The 23,602-nt window shown below is 36.7% G+C and overlaps 1 protein-coding gene across 1 annotated transcript in view; it reads right to left on the bottom strand.

Moving 5' to 3' along the window:
• LOC122231493 (nascent polypeptide-associated complex subunit alpha, muscle-specific form-like) overlaps positions 1-23,602 on the bottom strand; it is a 120,133-nt gene that overhangs the window by 71,907 nt on the left and 24,624 nt on the right. Inside the window, exon 3 of the mRNA XM_042959614.1 lies at positions 16,318-16,409. Within this exon, the coding sequence (XP_042815548.1) occupies positions 16,318-16,409 (92 nt within the window). The remainder of the gene's footprint in view (positions 1-16,317; positions 16,410-23,602) is intronic.

The raw sequence follows: 23,602 nt of genomic DNA on the forward strand, positions 1-23,602 counted from the left end.
ATAAACTCCTACAAAAATTCCTATCTATACTGTTCCAAAAGGAAAGAGTCTCTGACTTTAGGTAGAGATGTTATCTTTCATGTCTTCATACATTAACCAACATTTTGTGAGTACCTACTTCATGCTAGGCCTTGAGAAGAATACAGTAAACAAGACCAACACAGTGTTTTGTTTTGTTTTGTTTTACTTTCTGCTGCTTATAGGAATTTAGACCCTGAGATTACAGCCATAATCCCAGGGGAAGAGACTCCTTCATGACCAACTCTCAGGATTCTGTGAACTTTTTGCTGAATATAACCAAACATAAATAGGAAACATGCTCAGTGGGGTAGGATCAGCTGCCTGGAATGGAGTCCATGACAATTTCTCCCTGGGCTTTCTAATAGTATCTACCCTTCTTCAACATACTTAATAGATATCTGGAGGAAATATGGACAAGTGCTCAAGTGATTTTTCTGAGTGGTTTTTCATGAGAAATGTCAATAGATAAAACCTTCATTGACAAAAGTTCTTTGGGGTCCTTAACAATTTTTAAGAGTATAATAGGATCCTAAGACCAAAAAATTTGAGAACTGCTACTCTAAGGATCATATCTAGAAATAACATGGAATGGTTGGGTCATAGATTATGCATTATATTCAACTTTTGTAGATAATAGCAGGTTGTTTTCCTAGTAGTTATACCAATTTATAATCTCATCAGTAATGGAGTGCTCTAGTTAAAGGTCTTGGCACTTTCTGTGATTCCTGATTTTTATTTGATTTGTAAAGGACTCCACACTATTGTAAAGGTAACTTAGATTTTTGGAAGGGAGTGAGGATGAAGTAGTCCAGGCTCTACCATTTAATAGCAGGGCGGTGTTCAAGAAATGATTTAACCTCACTTTCTCCATAAGATTGTTTTTATGATCACATGAAATAAGGCACTTTAAGTAATAGAAGTGGGCTTAGTACATAGTAGATACTGTGCGTGTTTGTGCTTAATAAATGTTGGGTATCATCGTAGTAGTCATTATTTTTATGGCAATATGTAGGTACATTCTGAAAATGTGTGATCAGAACTGAGATTGTAGGTATGCTGATGAAATCGGTATTCCATTTAGGCTTCAATTTACTTTTGGTGAGGCTGGGGGTGCAAAGGGAGTCTAAGAACATGGAATATATGAATGTATAGAAATTGAAAAATCAGGCCTCCTGGGGTGGAGAAATGGGAGTTTGGGTTTTCTTTTTTTATTTAAGAAAATGAAAGCCCGTATGGTGTTTTCATCCAGTTGAGTAATTTCCTTAGTCTAGATCCAGAAAGGACTCATTTAGGTTCCACATGACTCAGGAAGAAAAAGAGACTGATAAATTAGTAAAGAGCTGTCATATACTGAGTGCTTAACATGTGCTAGACACTATTCTAAGAGTCTTTTACCTTTTTTCCATTTCACTGTAAAACAGTTTTATATATTAGGTATCTTTCTTTCTTCCTTCATTTTTATTTTTTGAGAGAGAGAGCACAAGCAGGGAGGGGCAAAGGGAGAGGGAGAGATAATCTTAAGCAGTCTCCATGCTCTGTGTGGAGCCCCACACAGGGTTTGATCTCGCAACTCTGAGATCATGACCTGAGCTGAAACCAAGAGTTGGATGCTTAACCAACAGAGCCACCCAGGCACCCCATTATGTATTATTCTTAACCCATTTCACTGAGACATAGATAAATTGAGTAACTTTTCCAAGCCCACATATTTGTTAAGGTGTGGGGCTCGGCTTTAAGCCAAGGCAATCTGACCCCAGAGCCCTCATCTTAATTACTCCAATGCTCATTTGAATACGTGATTCTCAAAAACACATAGGTTGACTGGATAGGAGAGCCTAGTATGTATTTTAGTTAAGTCAACGAGCCTGTGAGATAAAAATGATGGAAATTATTTAGCTGGTGACTCAAGAGTAGCTTTCCTGAGATGATGATAGGAAAACGCGGACATAAACGAAGGCAGGTGTATGTTACTAGGCACAGGATAAAGAGTAAAGACGTACTTGGGAAAAATGAATCTCTCTGGAGATTATGTTCCAAGTCTTTTGGCAACTCTTCATCCCCCTGAGGATTTCACATTATAGAGTTGAACTCTCACTCCTTCCTCTTTTGATCTCATTAGTAATTTTCCTTTTACAATGCCTTTCTTGGCAACCCAGTGAGGTAAGTATGTATTCTTATTCTCTTTCTTCAAATTAGTTAAGTGGTTTGCCTATGGTCACACTGGAAAGTGGACAGAGTCAAATTAGCCACGGTTATTGTCTCCAATTCAGTACTCTTTACATTCTGTCACAACTGGCATTCTAGAATACCTCCCTCTTTTTTATGCCACTGCTCCTTTTGCTTTTTTTTTAAAAAAATTTTTTTAACGTTTATTTACTTTTGAGACAGAGAGAGACAGAGCATGAACCGGGGAGGGTCAGAGAGAGAGAGAGAGGGAGACACAGAATCTGAAACAGGCTCCAGGCTCTGAGCTGTCAGCACAGAGCCCTACGCGGGGCTCGAACTCATGAACTGTGAGATCATGACCTGAGCCGAAGTCGGAGGCTTAACCGACTGAGCCACCCAGGGGCCCCTCCTTTTGCTTTTTAACTTGTCTTTTTCTTTCCCCCCATAGTCTATTGCATTGAATTATTACATGCAGCAACAACAGGCCGTGTTCCGTATCCATGTCTGTCTTTTTAAGAGATCTTGATGATCTAATTCAAGTGTTTCTTGAAAGATTATTTGGATGTATGTTTCCTTACAGATGAATTCTCAGGTTTTAGACGTCTGAAAAAGCTTTTTTAATGGTTTCTTTGTATGGTTAAAGAATTGATTCAAGGCATTGAAAAAACTATATCATTTAAGACTCACGTGACTTTCATTTTGGCAGAAGAAAATCAAAAAGTAGTCGAACATGTTTTCCCTGCCTTCTCCTGTTCTCCCCTAAACTTAGGAAGACAAGGATACAAATCAAAGCTTTCTTTCAACCAAGTTGATGAAATTTGAAGTGTGGTTTGTGAGCAAATGGCTAAGAAAGAATTCTTGAGACGTCTTTGGTACAAAAAAGGTGATTTTATTAAAGCACGGGGACAGGACCCGTGGGCAGAAAGAGCTGCACTGACGTTGTAAGGAGCAATTGATTATACACTTTTAGGGGTAGAGATAAAGTTAGTTTTTAAGGAGTTTCTGGATGCTGAAAGCATGGTCTCACAGGACCCTGAAGATTTAGCTATTGTCAAGATAAGGTTGCTTCTAGTTTTTAAAGAAGTGTAAACATTAAGGCATTAAGGCAGCCACAAATGTCTTGGGGAGTGTTACACGCCAGGTCTCTGACATCTATCAATGGGCTGCAGTCTGTAAAGGAGTTTAAACTACATTTTTCTTGCCTTTGTTTCCCTCATCAAAGTCACATTAATGAGTTCAAAATATATTTATTCACAGGTAAAATATATTCACTATTGGAACCTTGGATTTTGAATCTACTTTTTTTCATGTTTTGTTATTTATATCATCCCTCCATGGGAAAAAATATTTTAGAAAAGGTTAAAATCCTTTTTTATTGCCTTCAACAATCTAGATCTGTCCCCTTCTACCATAGGTAACCACTGATACCACTTTTGTTTTTGTCTTTCCAAACTTTTTTCTCTGCATTTATCTACATACATACATTTCCATGGAAAACAAAGTTATTCTGTAGTTAGTTTGGTAAGATTTTGTAGATTTTACATAAATGAGGCATGTTCTGAAATTTGCTTTTTTTTCATTCAACATTCTGTCTTAGGGACCTTTCCATATTAACATTATTTGTTTTAATGATTATATGGTATTTTGTGGGATGACTTTACCACATTTTATTTCTCCCTACTCATTGGCTTCTTATTTTTTCATTTAAAACAATGCTGCAACAAATATCTTTGTACATGCTTCCTCATGCACCTGTACAGCTATTTCTTTGAGGTAAATATAGAGAGGTAGAATCGCTAAGTCACAGAGTGGGTATGTTTTAAAATTCCAACACTTTATTGTCAAATTGCCTTCCAAAAGGACTGCAATTTAAACCATTAGCAGTGCATGAGATATCTTTTTCCAATCCTTAACCACCCTTGATATTTTCAAGCTCTTTCAATTTTGCAAATCTATTGAGTGAAAAAGCTATCTCATTGTTATACTTTGCATTGTTTTGTTTGTTTTCTAGTGAGGCTCAGTGTCTTCTCCTATCTTTATGGCTGTTTTTCTTTTGTGAGTTGTCTGTTTATATCATTTATGCTTTTACTATACCAGTGGTCTTTTTCTCACTTACCAATGTCACTTTTGGTGAAAATAAGTTTTGCATGTTGATGAAGTCAATTTGTGACTTTTGATTTAAAAAAATGTTTTTTAAGTTTATTTATTTATTTTGAGGGGGGTGTGGAACAGAGAAAGAGGGAGAGAGAGAATCCCAAGCAGGCTCCGTGCTGTCAGTGCAGAGCCTGACGCAGGTCTCGGACCTACAAACCTAGAGATCATGACCTGAACCGAAATCAAGAGTCAGACGCTTAACTGACTGAGCCACCCAGCACCCTAATATATGGCCTTTTTTGTCTGTCTTCTTTCACTTAACAGAATGTTTTCATGGGTTGTAGTATGTGTCAGTACTTCATTTCTTTTTCTTGCCAAACAATATTTCATTATATGAATATATCACATTTCATTTATTCATTCATAAGTCATGGGCATTTGGGTTGTTTTCATTTTTTGGCTACTATGAAAAATGCTGCTATGAACATTTCTGTACAATTTTTTGTGTCATCAACTGTTTTCAATTTTCTTGTGTATATACTGGAAGTAGCTGAGTCTTTATGGTAAGTCTATCTTTAGCATTTCAAGGAACTGCTAAATTGTTTTCCAAAACAGCTGTACCATTTTACATTCCTACCAGCAACTTGTGAGCATTCCAAATGTTCCACCCCTTGTCAACACTCGTTATTTTCCTATTTTAAAATTATAACCCCCCTAGTGGATATGAAGTGGTATCTCATTGTGGTTCTGAATTCCATTTCCCTCCTGATTAATGTTGAACAACTTTTTGTGCACTCATTCACCATGTGTGTCTTCTTTGGAGATGTATCAATTCAAATCTTTTGCCCACTTTTATTTTTATTTTTATCAACAATTAAGATTTTATTTTAATAAATTATAGGTCATCTCATTTATCAGAATAACAGTGAAACTATAGATAAATACTTCATGGTATGGCAAGACGTTCACTGGTTAGAGAAAAATTGGGTTACAAAGTAATATATAATGTATTATTCTATACATAATGTTATGGACTGAACCGTATCCCTTCCACCCCCAAATTTATATATTGAAGCCCTAATCTCCAATGTGACTAAATTTTTTATTTTTAAAATTTACATCCAAATTAGTTAGCATATAGTGCAACAATGATTTCAGGGGTAGATTCCTTAATGCTCCTTACCCATTTAGCCCATCCCCCTTCCCACAACCCCTCCAGTAACCCTCAGTTTGTTCTCCATATTTATGAGTCTCTTCTGTTTTGTTCCCCTCCCTGTTTTTATATTATTTTTGCTTCCCTTCCCTTGTGTTCATCTGTTCTGTGTCTTAAAGTCCTCATATGAGTGAAGTCATATGATATTTGTCTTTCTCTGACTAATTTTGCTTAGCATAATACCCTCCAGTTCCATCCACGTAGTTGCAAATGGCAAGATTTCATTCTTTTGATTGCCAAGTAATACTCCATTGTATATATATATACCACATCTTCTTTTTTTTTTTAAATGTTTATTTATTTATTTATTTATTTATTTATTTATTTATTTATTTATTATATGAAATTTGCTGTCAAATTGGTTTCCATACAACACCCAGTGCTCATCCCAAAAGGTGCCCTCCTCAATAACCATCACCCACCCTACCCTCCCTCCCACCCCCCATCAACCCTCAGTTTGTTCTCAGTTTTTAACAGTCTCTTATGCTTTGGCTCTCTCCCACTCTAACCTCTTTGCCACATCTTCTTTATACGTTCATCCATCGATGGATAGTCGGGCTCTTTCCATACTTTGGCTATTGTTGATAGTGTTGCTATAAACACTGAGGTGCATGTGTCTCTTCAATACAGCATACCTGTATCCCTTGGATAAATACCCAGTAGTGCAATTGCTGGGTCATAGGGTAGTTCTATTTTTAATTTTTTGAGGAACCTCCATACTGTTTTCCAGAGTGGCTGTACCAGCTTGCATTCCCACCAGCAATGCAAGAGATCCTCTTTCTCCGTATCCTTGCCAACATCTGTCATTGGCTGAGTTGTTAATGTTAGCCATTCTGACAGGTGTAAGGTGGTATCTCATGGTGGTTTTGATTTGTATTTCCCTGAGGATGAGGGATGTTGAGCATTTTTTCATGTGTCGGTTGGCCATCTGGATGTCTTCTTTGGAGAAGTGTCTATTCATGTCTTTTGCCCATTTCTTCACTGGACTATTTATTTTTTGGGTGTTGAGTTTGATAAGTTCTTTATAGATTTTGGACACTCACCCTTTATCTGATATGTTGTTTGCAAATATCTTCTCCCATCTATTGGTTGCCTTTTAGTTTTGCTGATTGTTTCCTTTGCTGTGCAGAAGTTTTTATTTTTATATAGTTTTACATAGTTATATATATTTTATTTTATTTTTATATAGTTTTCCCAGCACCACTTGCTGAAGAGACTGTCTTTATTCCATTGGATATTCTTTCCTGCTTTGTCAAAGATTAGTTGGCCATTTGCCCACTTTTAAATTAGGTTGTTTGTCTTTTGGTTGTTGAGTTGTAAGCTTTTTTTTTTTTTTAAATTCTGGATACAGTATCCTTATCAGATATATGAGTTGCAAATATTTTCTCCCATTCTGTGGATTGTCTTTAAATTTCATGATAGTGTCCTTCAATGCACAAGAGTTCTTTATTTTAATGAAGTCTAACATTTATTTTTCTTTTCTATTTCTTACATACTTTTTGCTTGTGTTTTGATATAATATCTAAGACTCCATTGCCAAATCCAAGAAATGGAATTTTCTTTTACGTTTTCCTCTAATAGTTATATATTTTAGCTCTTACATTTGAATATGGATTTTTTAAAATTTTTGTATGATAGGTCCAACTTTATTCTTTTGCAAATATATAACCAGTTGCCCTAGAACCATTTGTTTAGAATACCATTCTTGTCCTATTGAATGGTGTTGGCACTTTTGTTAAAAATCAATTGACCATAAATGTGTGGGTTTCCTTCTGGACCCTCAATTCTGTTCCATAGATCTATATGTCTATCCTTTTGTCAGTTCCAGGCTGCTTTGATTTCTGTGGCTTTGTAGTAAGTTTTGAAGTTTAGAACTATAAATCTTCCAACTTTGTTCTTTTCTGGGATTGTATTGTCTCTTCTGGGGTCCCTTGCTATTCCATATGAATTTTAGAATCATCTTTTCCATTTCTGCAAAATAGGCAGTTGAAATCTTGATATGAATGGCATTGATCTGTAAATTTGGGGTATATTGCCATCTTAACAATATTAAGTTTTCAATCCATGAACACAGGATGCTATCCATTTATTCAGGTTTCCTTTAATTTCTTTCAGTAGCTTTTTATCATTTTCAGCGTATGAGTCTTGCACTTTCTCAGTTAAGTTTATTCCTAAGTATTTTATTATTTTTAATATTATGAATAGAATTGTTTTATTAATTTCATTTTCAGATTGCTCATTGCTGGAGCATAGAAATACAACAGATTTTTCTGTGTGATCTTGCATTTTACAACTTTGCTGAATTCATTAGCTTTAATAGTTTTTTAATAGATTCTTTAGTGTTTTCTATACGTAAAATTATGTCACTTGTGAATAGAAATAGATTTACTTCTTCCTTTCCATTTTGGATAATTTTTATATATTTTTTTCTGTCAAACTTTCCTGCCTAGAATGTCTTATACAATGTCGAATAGAAGTGATAAAAGCAGATATCCTTGTCTTGACCTAATTATAGGGAGAAGCCTTAAGTATAATACTAGCTGTGGTTTTTAAAATTTGTTTGTTTTTTAATTAAAGGGTGTTGGGGGTGCCTGGGTGGCTCAGTTGGTTAAGTATCCTATTTCAGCTCAGGTCATGATCTCATAGTCCGTGAATTGGAGCCCCATGTTGGGCTCTGTGCTGACAGCTCAGAGCCTGGAGCTGGTTTCAGATTCTGTGTCTCCCTGTCTCTTTGTCTCTTCCCCACTCACACTCTATTTTTCTCTCAAAATTAAAAACATAAAAAAAATATTAAAGGGTGTTGGAATTTGTCAAATGATTTTTCTGCATTTATTGAGATAATCATGTGATCTTTCCCCCCTTTCATTCTCATAATATTGTGTGTTACACTCACCAATTTTCATAAATTGAAACACCCTTACATTGCTGAAATAAATCTCACTTAGTTATGGTGAATGATCCTTTTAATGTGTTGCTGGATTTGGTTTGCTAGTATTTTGTTGAGGAATTTTACGTCTGTATTCATAAGAGACACTGGTCTGTGTTTTCTTTTATTGTGATTTCTTTGTGTGGCTTTGCTATCAAGGTAATACCAGCCTTGTGGAATGAGTTAGAAAGTTTTATCTCCTCTTCCATTTTGAGGGGAGAGTTTGAGAAGGATTGGTGTTAATTCTTCTTTAAATATTTAATAAAATTAGCCAGTGAAGCCATCTGGTTCTGGACTTTTCTTTGCTGGAAGTTTTTAGGTAATTGATTCAATTTCTTTCCTTCCTATAGGTCTATTCAATTTCTGTCTTTATTCAGTTTTAGTAGTTTGTGTATTTCTAGAAATTTGTCCATTTCATCTAGGTTATCTAATTTATTGGTGAACAGTTGCTCACAATATTGTCACAAGCCCTTTTGTTTATGTAAGATTGAAAGTAAAGTCCCCATTTCATCTTGATTTTATTAATTTCAGTCTTCTCTCTTTTTTGCTTGGTCATTCTAATTACCAATTTTCTTGATATTCTCAAAGGACCAGCTTTTGGTGTCACTGATTCTATTTCTTTCTATTCTCTATCTTATTTATGTCTATTCTAATCTTATTTGTCTCCTTCCTTCTTTGCTTCCTCCTTTCCTCCTTGCTTTAAGTTTAGTTTGCTTCCCTCCCCTGCCCAGTTCCTTAAGGCAGAATGTTGTTGATTTGAGATCTTCCTTGTTTTTTAACATAAATATTTACAACTATAAGTTTCCCTCAGAACATGCTTTTGTGCATCTCATAAGTTTTAGCATGCTGTTTTTGTTTTAATTCATCTCAAAATATTTTCTAATTTCCCTTGTGACTTTTCTTTGACCCATTAGTTGTTTAAGAGTGTGCTGTTTAATTTCTACATATTTGTGAATATCCCAGATTTTCTTCTTTTATTGATTTCTACTTCCACTCCATCATTGTCAGTGAAGATATTTTGTATGAGTTCAATACTTTTAACCTTATCAAGCTTTGTTTAATGGTCTAACATATGTCCTACACCAAAGAATGTTCCATACACACTTGAAAATAGCGTGTGTTCTCGTGGTTACTAGAAGGGAGGTGAGTGGGGGATGGGTTAAATAGGTGATGGAGATTAAGCAGTGCACTTGTTGTGAGGAGCACCAGGAGTTTTATGGAAGTGTGAAATGACTATATTGCGTATCTGAAAATAATATTTCACTGTATGTTAATTAACTGGAATTTAAATAAAAAACAAAGGGGGTGCCTGGGTGGCTCAGTTGGTTAAAGCATTGGACTTCAGCTCAGGTCATGGTTCGTGAGGTCAAGTCCCACATTGCCCTGGGTAAGCTCAAGCCCTGCTTTGGGTGAGCCCCCTTTTTTTCCCCTCTCTCCCCTCTCTTTTTCCTCTCTCTGTCCTTTGCTTACCTGCACCCTCTCTCTCTCAAAAAAAAAAAAAAAAAAAAAAAAAAGGAAAGAAAAGAGAAAAGAATGTGTGTTTTGCCATTGTTGGCTGAAGTGTTCTATATATGTCTGTTAGGTGTAGCTGTTTTATAGTTTTATTCATGTCTTATTTCCTTGTTTATCTTATGTCTAGTTGTTCTAATTAATTATAGAAAGGGAGGTTTGGGGGCACCTGGGTGGGTTAGTTGGTTAAGTGTGGGACTCTTGATTCTGGCTCAGGTCATGATCTCATGTTTGTGAGAGGGAACCCTGTGTTTGGTTTTGCACTGACAGTGCAGAGCCTGCTTGGGATTCTGTGTCTCATCTCCCTCTGACCCTCTCCTGCTCACTTTCTCTCCCTCTTTCTCCAAATAAATAAATAAGCTTAAAAAAGAAGAAAGTGAGGGTTTGAAGTCTCTGATTATTATTATTATAATAATTATTATTATCATTATTTCTCCCTTCAATTCTGTTTTTGCTTCATACATTTTAGGGCTCTGTTAGTTGTGCACATATTTGTAATTGTTGTATCTTGATAAATTAACTATTTTATCATTATGTGATGTTCCTCTTTGTCTTATGTAATGACTTTTGTCTTAAAGTCTATTTTATCTGATATTAGAATATCCATTCCAGTTCTCTTTTGGTTATTGTTTGTTCTCTTTAGGTTCCTGAAATATCTTTTTCCATTCTTTCATTCTCAATCTATTTGTGACTTAGATTTAAGGTGTCTCTTGTAGACAGCACATGGTTAGATTAAGTTTTTTTATCCATTCTGCAATCTCTGCCTTAAAGGAGTTTAATCCATTTATATTTAATGTAATAACTGATAGTCTTTTGTGATTTGTCTATTTGTTACCTATATGTCTTTTTTTTAACAGTTTATTATGAACCATGAGATCATGATTTGAGCCAAAATTAAGAGTTGGACACTTAATTTTTTTAAGTTAGTTTAAGTTATTTTCTTAGTCGTTGCCCTGGAGATTACAATTAGCATCTTAATTTATAACAAAATAGTTCAAGATAATAACACTTAGTTTCAATATTATGTGAAAGCTGTTTCTATATAGCTACTCCTCCACCTCTCATAGTACTATCTCAAATTACATGTTTATACATTTGTACCCATCAACATAGATTTATAATCACTGTTTTATGTAGTTGCCTTTTAAATCAAATAGATTAAAAAGAGAAGTTATAATAAAAAATACATTAAGATGGACTTTTATATTTAGCTATGTAGTTACCTTTATCAGTGTTCTTTATGTCTTTGTATGGATTTGAGTTACTGTCTAGTGTCCTTTTATTTCAGCAGGAAGGACTCCTTTTATCATTTCTTGTGAGGGATGTTCTACTTGAAATGATCTCTTAGTTTTTATCTGGGAAAGTCTTAATTTCTTCTTCTTTTTTTCTTTTTGGTAGGTTTTTGTGTGTGTGTGGTTAAAAAACATATAACATAAATTTACCAACTTAACAACTTTTAAGTGAACATTATGATATTGTTAACCATATGCATATTGTTGCACGACACTCTAGAACTGTTTCATCTTGCATGACTAAAACTCTGTACTCACTGAACACCAACTCCTCATTTTCTGCTTCCCCCAGCCCCTGGCAACCACTACTCCACGTTGTTTCAATTAGTTTGATTAAATATTATGTATAAGTGGAATCATGCAGTATTTGTCCTTTTGTGCTTAGCTTATTGTAGTTTACATAATGTCTTCAATTTCCATCCATATTGTAGTATGTAACAGAATCTCCTTCTTTTTAAAGACTGAATAATATTCCATTGTATGTATGTAATGTATTTATCTTATCCATTCATCTGTTAATGGATATTTAGATTTCTTCCACATCTTGACTATTTTAAATAATGCTTCAATAAACATCTCTCCTTCATTTATAAAGGATTATTTTGCCAGATGTAGAATTCTTAGTTGCTAATTTGTTTTCTTTTAACATTTTTAATATGTAATCCTACACTCTGGCCTCTATGCATAGTTTCTGATAAGAAATTAGCTGTTAATCTTATTAACATAATTTATAATTTATAAACTTGTAATTATAAATTATAAATCTTCCAACTTTGTTCTTTTCCAGGATTGTATTGTCTCTTCTGGGTCCCTTGTTATTCCATATGAGTTTTAGAATCATCTTTTCCGTTTCTGAAAACAGGCAGTTGAAATCTTGATACGAATGGCATTGAATCTGTAAATTTTGCATTGAATCTGTAAATCTTGATACGAATGGCATTGAATCTGTAAATTTGGGCATTAAATCTTAACAATATTAAGTTTTAATCCATGAACACAGAATCCTTTCCATTTATTCAGGTTTCCTTTAATTTCTTTCAGTAGTATTTTATCATTTTCAGTATATGAGTCTTGCACTTTCTCAGTTAAGTTTATTCCTAAGTATTTGATTATTTTTAATATTATGAATAGAATTGTTTTATTAATTTCATTTTCAGATTGTTCATTGCTGGAGCATGATCTCTTGTTCATGACAAGTCACTTTTTTTGCTGTTTTCATGATTCCCGCTGTTTTTGGTTTTTGACAATTTGATTATAATGTGTCTTAATGCATATCTCTTTGAGTTTATCCTACTTGAAGTTCATTGAGCTTCTTGGATATGAAGACTCATATCTTCTATAAAATCTGGGAGGTTATATCCATTATTTCTTCAAACATTCTTTCTGTTTCTTTCTCTTCTTTTCTTTTGAGATTCCCGTTAGATGTATGTTGGTATACTCACAAGTCTCTGAGACTAATCATTTTTCTTCATTCTTTCTTTGTGCTCCTCAGAGTGGGTAATCTCAAATGACCTCAAGTTCACAGCTTCTTTCTTCTGGCTGTTTAAATATACTGTTGAACCCCTTAAGTATATATTTTTAATTTCAATTATTGCATTTTTCAAATCTAGACTTTCTATTTGGTTTCTTTTTTAAATTTTGTATCTCTTCATTGATATTATCTATTTGATGAAACTTTATTCTCCTGGTTTCCTTTACTTCCTTGTACAAAGAACATTTTGAACATTACAGTGCAAGAACTCCAGAAATTACATTCTTCCCTCCCTAGGATTTGTTGTAGTTGTTTGTTTATTGAGTTTTCTCAACTAGTTTTGTAAACTCTTGTTGTTGTTGTTTAGGGGCACTGTAGTATCTTTTCCATTAGTTTAGTGGTCAGCTAATGATTTGACAGAGATTTCTTTAATGCCTGGAACAGTGATAACAGAAAACCTTCCAATTTGCCAAGAGTCTCTTTGTACATGTTGTGACACATCTTCAATACTCCGTCAACAACTCTTCTTGAGCCTTCCTTACTGCTTGAGCAGAACCTGAAGGCCAGCTAGAGGTGGAAGTTCAGTGTCTTCTCAGGTCTTTTCTGAGAATACACTAGCCTTGGATATGCACCCAGCCTTTTAGAGCCTTAGGAATATGTGGAAGCTTTCCAAAGGTCTTATTCTCCAAAACATCTCATTTCTCATACTTTCATTGCAAGCTTTTATATTTTTTCTATTGCTTGCCCCAGTTGTTATCTTTTACCCCAGGCATTAGCAACGAATACATTTGCTTTTCAATATGTTTGATAAGCACTCCCCCAGGTAGCTGCTTCAGACTTTGGAGAGAGCTAAGTTAAGTGAAACTAAGGCAAGTCTTTTGGTTTGGTCTTTCAGGGAACCATCAGACAAATCAAAATAAACCACCACAGTTCTTTGAGAATGAAGTTTGTTTTGCTCCCTCTAGTACTAGAAACCTATATCCAAAATGGAAGCTGTTGTCTTGAAGGGTGTTGCTAAACCAGGCAGTAGGGAATGAAGGATGGGGAGGAAGTAAGTTAAAATTCCACAGAGCTCTCTTACTAAGATTTGGCTGTTTTATTCATTTATTTATTTATTTAGCCTTAATTAATCGTTTTCCTGGTTGCTGTAAACTTTTAATTAGTTTCTGGAGTTCTGAAAAAGTTGGTTTTGATAGTTTTTGCTACTTTACTTACTGCTTTTGTGGAGGGACAGAATTTTGGATTTTTGTACTTTGCTCTTTTCACTGATTCACTCTGATTTTGGAAACTCATTTAAAGACTTTCTATTTAAAGGGTTATAAATATATTCCCTTAAATTTTCTTTTACTATTTGAATGATAATGTGTGTTGTTTTTTTTAAACACATGGGTCTGTAATCCATAAAAAATTATTTCTGTGAACAATGTGAGGAAAAGATTGTAGTCAGCTGAATAGTAGTCCTCCAGGAGCCAGTAAATGTTACCTTATATTGCAAAAGGAACTCAGCAGATGTGATTGGAGAGTTTGAAATGGGGAGATTACTTTGTATGATCTGAGTGGGTCTGATAGAATCACGAGATCCTTATAAAGAGGAGGCAGGAGATCAGAAAGTAGGAGGAGGAGTAGGAGGAAATATGACAGTGGAAGCAAGGTGTTAGTGTGTTGCAAGAAATGGACCAGGAGGCAAGAAATGTAGGCTGCTTCTAGAGGCTAACAAATACAAGAATACAAGAAACCTCCAGAAGGAGCACATTGATTTTAGAATTTTGACTTCCAGAACTATAAGAGAATAAATTGTTGTTTTAAGCCACTAAGTTTGTGGTAATTTGTTAAGCAGCAATAGGAAACTAATACAGGTTATTTTGGTCTGAGCAACTGACAGAATGGAGTTTCCATTTATAAGATACATGGGAAGCAGGTTTGGGAAAGAAAGACAGTATTCAAAACTAAAGTTTATACTCTCCAAGTGGAGTTACAAAGAAAGGGTTGGAAAAGTTATTGACTTGTGAGTGGGGTTGAGGTGAGGACTAGAGATAAGAATTTGGGGGGTCATCGACATATAAATGCCATTTAAAATAATGAGACTGTCTGAGATAATCTGGGGAAAGAAGGTAAATAGAAAAGAGGGCTGAGCATTAAGCCTTGGTGGACTCCAATAAATGGTGAAAAAGAAGAATCGACAAGGGAACCCCAACTCTATATGTGTTACCCTGGAAGATAACCAGATAGAAATTTTTGTAGTAGGATGTTTAACCAAAGGCATTGTAGTGCTGGAGAAATTGAGTTAAATCTCCCACTTAAATTTTTAACATGTCAAAAAATGGCATAGTGGTATCATCAAAGAAAGTCATTAAAAATTTTTTTTAAAAATGTATTTATTTTTTAATTTACATCCAAGTTAGCATTTAGTGCTATAATGATTTCAGGAGTAGATTCCAGTGATTCATCCCCTATGTATAACACTCAGTGTTCATCCCAACAAGTGTCCTCCCAACGTCCCTTACCCATTTAGCCCATACCCCCACCCACAACCCCTCCAGCAACCCTCAGTTTGTTCTCCGTATTTAAGAGTCTCTTATGCTTTGTCCCTCTCCTTGTTTCTATATTGTTTTTGCTTCCCTTCCCTTATGTTCATCTGTTTTGTATCTTAAATTCCTCATATGAGTGAAGTCATATGATATTTGTCTTTCTCTGACTGGTTAATTTCACTTAGAATAATACCCTCTAGCTCCATCCACATAGTTGCAAATGGAAATATTTCATTCTTTTTGATTGCTGAGTAATACTACATTGTATATATATAGACTACATCCCAAGAAAGTAATTTCTTAAGGAAAGAAAGGCACAAATATTTGTGAAATGGCAGAAATACAAAGAGGCTTTAACATATAACTGGAGTTCTTCAAGCATTTAACAAAAAGAGTATGAACATAAGGGCAAAAAAATTTTTATAAGCAATGTACAACTATATTCTAGTCATCATCTGAAGGGATGCAAAAGAAAAATACAGTTAAGAGCAAAATGGATCAGAATTTGAATTTTACTTTGCCTCCTACCCATTGGGTGACCTCAGGTTTAGGAAATAAGTTACTCAACTTCTCTGAATTTCATTTTTTTTCTCATCTATAGAAACAATCCTATTTACTACAATGAGCTTTGTGTGGATTGGGTAACACGTGTTAGTGCCTAGAACACAGTTTATATTCAATGAATGGTGGGTTTTCTCATTCCATGCTCCCATCAGAATCCAAGTCTTAAATATAAGCAATGTGATAAAATTTGACTTGTGGATCTGGTTTTCAACTTATGTTTTGAGCAGAAGTATCAGGCTTACCAAGTTCTATACTATGAAGTAAAGTGAGCTGGAGAGGAGATCCCCAGATTTTAGTAAAATCCCCAGATTTAGTAGTCTTCACAAGTCCTCACAATATCTATGGCAATATAAGGCACAAGCTCCCTCCACCCTACTCTCAAGATAAAATTAGAAAGTTTCTAAAGGTCTTTCTAAAAAGTGAAATTTGTTTCTCAAAAACGGAGTTGAAGCCAGATTAGGAAGCCACTATTTCAGAGAAGGGTACTTCAGACATATAATAATTAGACAAGGATTGAAATAGAGAAAACAAACCCCACAAACGAAAAATCTTCCTGGAGGTGGAGGTAAAAGGAAAGGATTGCAAAGTCCATCCTCTGGCTCTTGTCCGTTGTCATCTGTTCAAGCTTAAAAACAAAACAAAGTAAAATAAATTGTAAAATAAAGTCCTGCTAAACCTGGTTCTAAGCCAGATGCGTCCATAGAACAGCTTGTCCCCCTTTCTTCTTTGCAGGCACAAAGGAAACTCAAAGGACCAGATGAAGGGCTATACTGCTAGCGCTGGAGAACCAGTCACCTCACTCCTGCCAAATGACCAAACACCTCTACACTCCCTCACGATTTAGTGAACTCCCTGTTTCACCTGCTCTGTTCTGCTCTTTGGACACTCACTCCTCCTGCAGTACAGCCTATGGCACACACACGGTGCTACCCTGGAGAAGGAGAAACCCCAGTGAGGAACTTGGGTTGCTGCCTGTACTACTGTTTATGGAGGGACAGGAAGAGGTTTTACAACAACTCTTAGCACACTGTGTCATTCTCTGTGTCTGTTCCACCAAGCTCCTTGTTGTGGCTGTGACTTACATGTAACGATGTTGGATACAAGAGAGAGCATTTAACATATGTGCCATGTTCCCAGCCCTATCAATGGCCCATATGGATCGAGTAACCCTGTTTTGTATCATGTGACCACTTCTCCCCATATTCTCTGCTAACTGAGGCCAGTCGTGCCCCTAATTGAAAAACCACCAACACATAGGCTGGCTCATGTCCTGTGCAGTGAAATGGCATGAAATGCTTTACCTTACCTGAAGTAAGGGTTTGCTTACTGAAGATTGAATCTTATAAAAAAATGAGTGCAGTTAAATTTTTACTTTATATATTGCAAGCACTTCCTGCCATCCAGGATGGAAACACAGCTTGCTTTTGGAAGCGGACGAATGGAAATTGACGAATGGAAGCCTAGGGAGGAGAAATTTGTTCAAGCATACTCTAACAAAGAATTGGGCTGCCCTTACCTGGGGGGTAGGATAACTCACAGCTTCTAAACACTGTACCAAGGAAGGGCAGGGCCAGCACTAGGGTAAAGCAAGCAAGGCACCCAGGATGCAACATTTCAGGTGCTCCCTCTCAGGGTTGTGCAAGTGCATGGTTGGTACATAGAGTTGAAAACCTTCTCAAATTTTACACCCTGGGCACTTTGCTTGCTTCACCCTGGTCCTGGGTCCATGTGGCACTCTAGATTATTAGGTAATGAGCTGTGGCAAACAGATTCATAGTCACAGGAGTTTAATGGCAGAATATTTGAAAGATTCAGCAAGTTGAGGCACCTGTGTGGCTCAGTCGGTTGAGTGTCCTACTTTGGTTCAGGTCATGATCTCACGGTTTGTGAGTTTGAGCCCCATGTCGGGCTCTGTGCTGACAGCTCAGATCCTGGAACCTGCTTCGGAATCTGTGTCTCCCTCTCTGTCTCTCTATGCCCCTCCCCTGCACACCCCTCTCTCTCAAACTAACTAACTAACTAAATAAATAAATAAATAAACATTTTAAAAAGAGAGAGAGAGAGAGAGAGAGAGAGATTCAGCAAATTAAAGATGAGAGCAGACACTCAAAATTCTGATCTCTGAGAGGATAAGAACATGCCAACCCAAAATATGCCACTTTTGTGTACTGATGATTTTGAGCTGAAGGCAGCTGAGAAACAACAGATTAAGGAAAGGCTCTCTGATCTCCCCCTTCCCACCTAAAAGCAGATCAGAAATTTTCTCTTTAGAAAGGTACTCTACTAGGAAGAGAAGAAGAGTGTCACCATCAGACACTAGGAGTCAATGCCAAGATGGATATGTACAAACAAACCTACTGAAATAACCCTTAGCTTCTATTAGTTTCCCTGTATATCCTAGTCACTTCCTTGCAAACTACCACTCCTGAAAGAGTAAACTCTTCTTTGTCTTGTCACTTCACAAATTTATAATTCTTTGTTTGTTTTTTAAAGTATATAAGCTGTTGGTACTAAACCGCTACTTCGGTCTTTGGTTTTCCTATAAAGGCTCCAAGTGCATGTAAAAATATTAAAAGAAAACTTTTTACTTCTCTCCTGTTTGATCTTATGCCAGTTAATTAATTAATTAATTAATTTTTGAGGTGTTCTAGAAAATTTTTATTTTTTATTTTTTTATACAATTTATTGTCAAATTGGCTTACATGAAACTTACCCAGTACTCATCCCTCCTCAATGCCCATCACTCATTTTCACCTCTTCCCCACCCTCTGATCCCCCCTCAGTTTGTTCTCTGTATTTAAGAGTCTCCTGTGGTTCCCTCCCTCTTATGTCAGTTTAACTCTCAGGTCCAGCTACAGAACATAAGAGGGTAGAGGAAAGATTTTCTTCTGCTATGTGGGCCAAGAATATGTTGAAGAGAACAAATGAAATTTTGAGTAATCTGAAAATGCAAGCTGGAAAAAAGATAAAGAGTGAGGAGATCAATGGATAGTAGACAGAGAAAGAGATCCACAGAGTAGCCGATAGGCAGAGAGTAGTCAGTCATGTCACATTAGACAGATAATTGTTGAATTTCTACTCCTGAAGGCCCTAGAGCTATTTTGGACCATCTGGCCCTATGGAACCCAGCCCTACCATGGCTTCTGCCACTCATGAGTGAATCTTTCTGTGGCAAGCTGCAGAAAACAGCTCCAACCTTAGCAGAAGAGAATTTATTCAAAAGGCATTGGGATTAGAATCCAACTGACTAGAGGTGGGTGAGTCATGCCTGAGAACCAAGACATCCCTGGAGACAACAGCGGTCTCAGTAGCAAGAAAGGTCTGGTCAGAATGTGTAGTACAGACAGAGTAAAACTTGATCATTGATAGCTTTAGTGTGCTTTCCCCTGTGTTAGAGATTCACATTCCAGGGTGGAGGGGAATATACAATGCCCTAGTTTAGCTTGGGTCAAAGGCCTGCCCTCCTAGTTTGTGTCACAAGCCAAGTCCCACATAATGGTTCTATCAAATTAAGTGGAAGAGGTGATAGGGGTAAAAGGTAATTGGGCCACAAAGAAGGTTGAAACGATGAATATCGGGAAGCCCAAACAAGAACTGTCCGCTGCCCAACAACATGGCTTTTTGTCCTTCCAGGGGTTCCCACAGACCTTCCCACATGTCTGAGATCCCTGTCTTTTATTCCTGTGAGTACCATTACCCCAGCTACCCCATAAATGTTATTTTTGAATGATTCTCTGTTCCTTGCAACCAACACAGCTGAGGCATATTGCTGAGGAAGACAGTGCTTTTCTGTATTTTCCTTTGTCTGTATCCTACAGAAATTATCAAAACTTCTGGAAATACTCCAAACTTCCTTCTTCAGGGGTATTTTCTTCTGGATACTTTGGTCTTTTCTGTCAGCTTTCTCTTGGGACTTTTTCCACATGGGAAGGTGTGATGAGAAAAATAACTTTTGTTTTTCTAAGTTGCTACCTAGCCATTTTACGGTACGATGACCTTACTCACACTGAGTCTGAACATTTAGATAAGGACTTGAGTTTAGGATTCCCACCATAAATTCCCATTTTGCCGTCCCCAGAGCACCTTTTAAAATAACCACCTAGTGGGGTGCCTGGGTGGCTCAGTTGGTTGAGCATCCAACTCTTGGTTTCAGCTCAGGTCATGATCCCAGGGTCGTGGGATCAAGCCCTGTGTCGGGCTCCACACTGAGTGTGAAGCCTGCTTGGGATTCTCTCTTTCCCTTTCTCTCTGCCACTCTCTCTCACTCATGCTCACTATAAATAAATAAATCATCACTTAGAAATAAACAAATAAAATAACCACAGTTATTAAGGCTGTGAAAAGTTGGTGACCTCTGCCCCAGCCACATTAGTGAGTAATAGGTGCATGCTACCCTATTCTATTTCCTGCTCATTCATGACCTGACACAGAGGACTGCCCTTCCCCTAGCTCATTGCACATCCACTCCCATTTCTGGGATTTATAAGTAACAAATCTTAGCATTTTACTTCTTTTGTGAGTGTACTAAGCCTGCTTCTTCAGTGAAAACAACCCTGGGGTATTTTACTTGCCCAAAATTGGAACTCCAATGCTTGAGGAGCTATGTGCTGACTCCTGTGGGTGGATTGTGCCCCCTCAGGCAGCAGGTCATTTTCTGAATGTTCTTAATTCAATACACCAGCTCCAGTTTTCCAAAACAAAAAGGAAAAGGGTCATAATATTATAGCTATTTCCTTTCTCAGTTAATGTCTTAGCCTGGTATTGCTCAGAGATCAGCCCAAGCAGGGGCAATATACATGGGCCCTCCTGCTCCACTGCAAAGGAAACAATCAACAAAACTAAAAGGCAACTGATGGAATGGGAAAAGATATTTGCAAATGACATTCCGGATAAAGGGTTAGTATCCAAAATCTATAAAGAACTCACCAAACTCCACACCCAAAAAACAAATAATCCAGTGAAGAAATGGGCAGAAGACATGAATAGACACTTTTCCAAAGAAGACATCCAGATGGCCAACAGACAGATGAAAAGATGCTCAACATCACTCCTCATCAGGTAAATACAAATCAAAACCACAACGAGATAACACCTCACACTGGTCAGAGTGGCTAAAGTTAACAACTCAGGAAACAACAGATGCTGGAGAGGATGTGGAGATACGGGAACCCTCTTGCACTGTTGGTGGGAATGCAAACTAGTGCAGTCACTCTGGAAAACAGTGTGGTGGTTCCTCAAAAAATTAAAAATAGAAATACCCTATGACCCAGCAATAGCACTGCTAGGAATTTACCCAAGGGATACAGGAGTGCTGAGGCACAGGGGCACTTGTACCCCAATGTTTATAGCAGCACTTTCAACAATAGCTAAATTATGGAAAGAGCCTAAATGTCCACCAACTGACAAATGGATAAAGAAGATGTGGTTTATATATACAATGGAATTCTACTTGGCAATGAGAAAGAATGAAATCTGGCCATTTGCAGCAACATGGATGGAACTGGAGGGTATTATGCTAAGTGAGATGAGTCAGTCACAGAAAGACAGATACCATATGTTTTCACTCATATGTGGATCTTGAGAAAATTAACAAAAGACCATGGGGGGAGGGGAGGGGGAGAAAAGTTACAGAGAGAGAGAGAGAGAGAGAAAGAGAGAGAGAGAGAGAGAGAGAGAGAGAGAGAGAGAGAGAGAGAGAGAGAGAGAGAGAGAGAGAGAGAGAGAGAGAGAGAGGCAAACCATAAGAGACTTATATACTGAGAACAAACTGAGGGTTAATGGGGGGTGGGGGAGAGGGGAAAGTGGGTGATGGGCATTGAGGAGTGCACTTGTTGGGATGAGCACTGGGTGTTGTATGGAAACCGATTTGACAATAAATTATATTTTTAAAAAAAGATATAATTCACATGCCATAAAAGTCATCCTTTTAAGGAATACAATTCAATGGTCGTTGTATAGTCACAAAATTGTACAACTATCATTACTATGAAATACAGAATATTTTCATCAGTTACTTCCCATTCTCCCCTTCTCTCAACTCTTGAAAATTACTAATTTAACTTTCAATCTCTGTGAATTTGCTTATTCTAGACATTTCACACAAGTGGAATCATATAGTATGTGACATTGTGTGTCTAGCTTCTTTTACCTAGCATAATCTTTTTGAGGTCCATCCACACTGTAACATGTATCAGTACTTACTTCCTTTTATGGCTAAATAATATGCCATTGTATGGATACATCACAATTTATCTTCTCATAATTGATAGATATTTGGGTTGTTTCCACTTTTTGGCAATTATGAATATTGCTGCTATAAAAATCATGTACAAATTTTTGTATCAGCATATTTTCAATTCTATTTGGTATCTATGGTATACAATTACTGTGTCAAATGGTACTTCTATGGATAATATTTTGAGAAACTGACACACTGTTTTTCAGAGTGGCTGCACCATCTACAAAATATGAGGGTTCCATTCTACATCCTCAACAACACTTGTCCATTATTATTTATATTTCAATCATTCTAGTGAGTGTGAAATGGTATCTCATTGTGGTTTAAAATTTTTTCTTTTAACGCTTATTTTATTTTTGAGAGAGAGAGAGAGACAGACTGTGAGCAGGAGAGGAGCAGAGAGAGAGGGAAACATGGAATCTGAAGCAGGCTCCATGCTCTGAGCTGTCAGCACAGAGCCCCATGCAGGGCTTGAACCCACGAACTGTGAGATCATGACCCAAGCCGAAGTCAGACGCTTAACTGACTGAGCCACCCAGGCACCCTTCATTGTGGTTTAGATTTACATTTCCCTAATGGCTGATGATGTTGGGCATCTTTTCATGTGCTTACTGGCCATTTGTGTAACTTCTCTGGAGAAATGTCTATATGCTCATATTTTAATTGGATTATCTTTTTTTTAACATTTATTTTTATTTTGAGAGAGCTCAAGAAGAGGAGGGGCAGAGAGGGAGGGAGAGGGAATCCCAACCAGTGGCAGTGCAGAGCCTGATGCGGGGCTTGAACCCACAAACCGCGAAGTCATGACCTGAGCAGAAAACCACCTGTATTCTGTATTTATGTATTCTGAATACTGGTGTCTTATCTATGAGTTGCAAATATTTCTTCCATTTGGCTTGTTATTTCACTTTCTTGACAATGAAGCACAGATGTTTTTAATTTTGATGAAGTTCAATATATCTATTTTTTATTTGTTTGCTTGTGCTTTGGGTGGTGTATCTAAGAAATCATTGGCTAATCCAAAATAATAAAACCTTACACTCATGTTGTCTTCTAAGAGTTTAATAGTTTCAGCTTTTACATTTACATCTTTGATTCATTTTGAATTAACTTTTGTATGTGGTGTGAGGTGGGGGTCCAAATTCACTCTTTTGTGTAAGGATGTGTACACTCTTTTGTGTATATCTAGTTGTCCCAGCATCATCTGTAAAAACAGATTATTTTTTCCCCATTGACTTGTTTTGGTAGCCTTGTTGAAAATCAAATGACTGTATATATAAGGGTTTATTTCTGGACTCTCAATTCAGTTTCATTAACCCATATTGCTATCTTTATGCCAGTATCACACTGTCTTGATTACTGAAGCTTTGTAGTGTTTGTCCTCCAACTGTGACCTTTTTCAAAGTTATTTTTGCTATTCTTGGTCCCTTGCTATTCCATGTAGAATTGTAGGATTAACTTGTCAATTTCTGCAAAAGAAAAACTCCTAGGGTTTTGATAGGGATTGCACTGAATCTGTAGGTCAATTTGAAGAGTATTGCCATCCTAACAATGTTAAATTTTCCAATCTGTGAACACAT

Source organism: Panthera tigris, chromosome D1 (genome assembly GCF_018350195.1).
Source record: "Panthera tigris isolate Pti1 chromosome D1, P.tigris_Pti1_mat1.1, whole genome shotgun sequence".
NCBI classification, from domain to species: domain Eukaryota; kingdom Metazoa; phylum Chordata; class Mammalia; order Carnivora; family Felidae; genus Panthera; species Panthera tigris.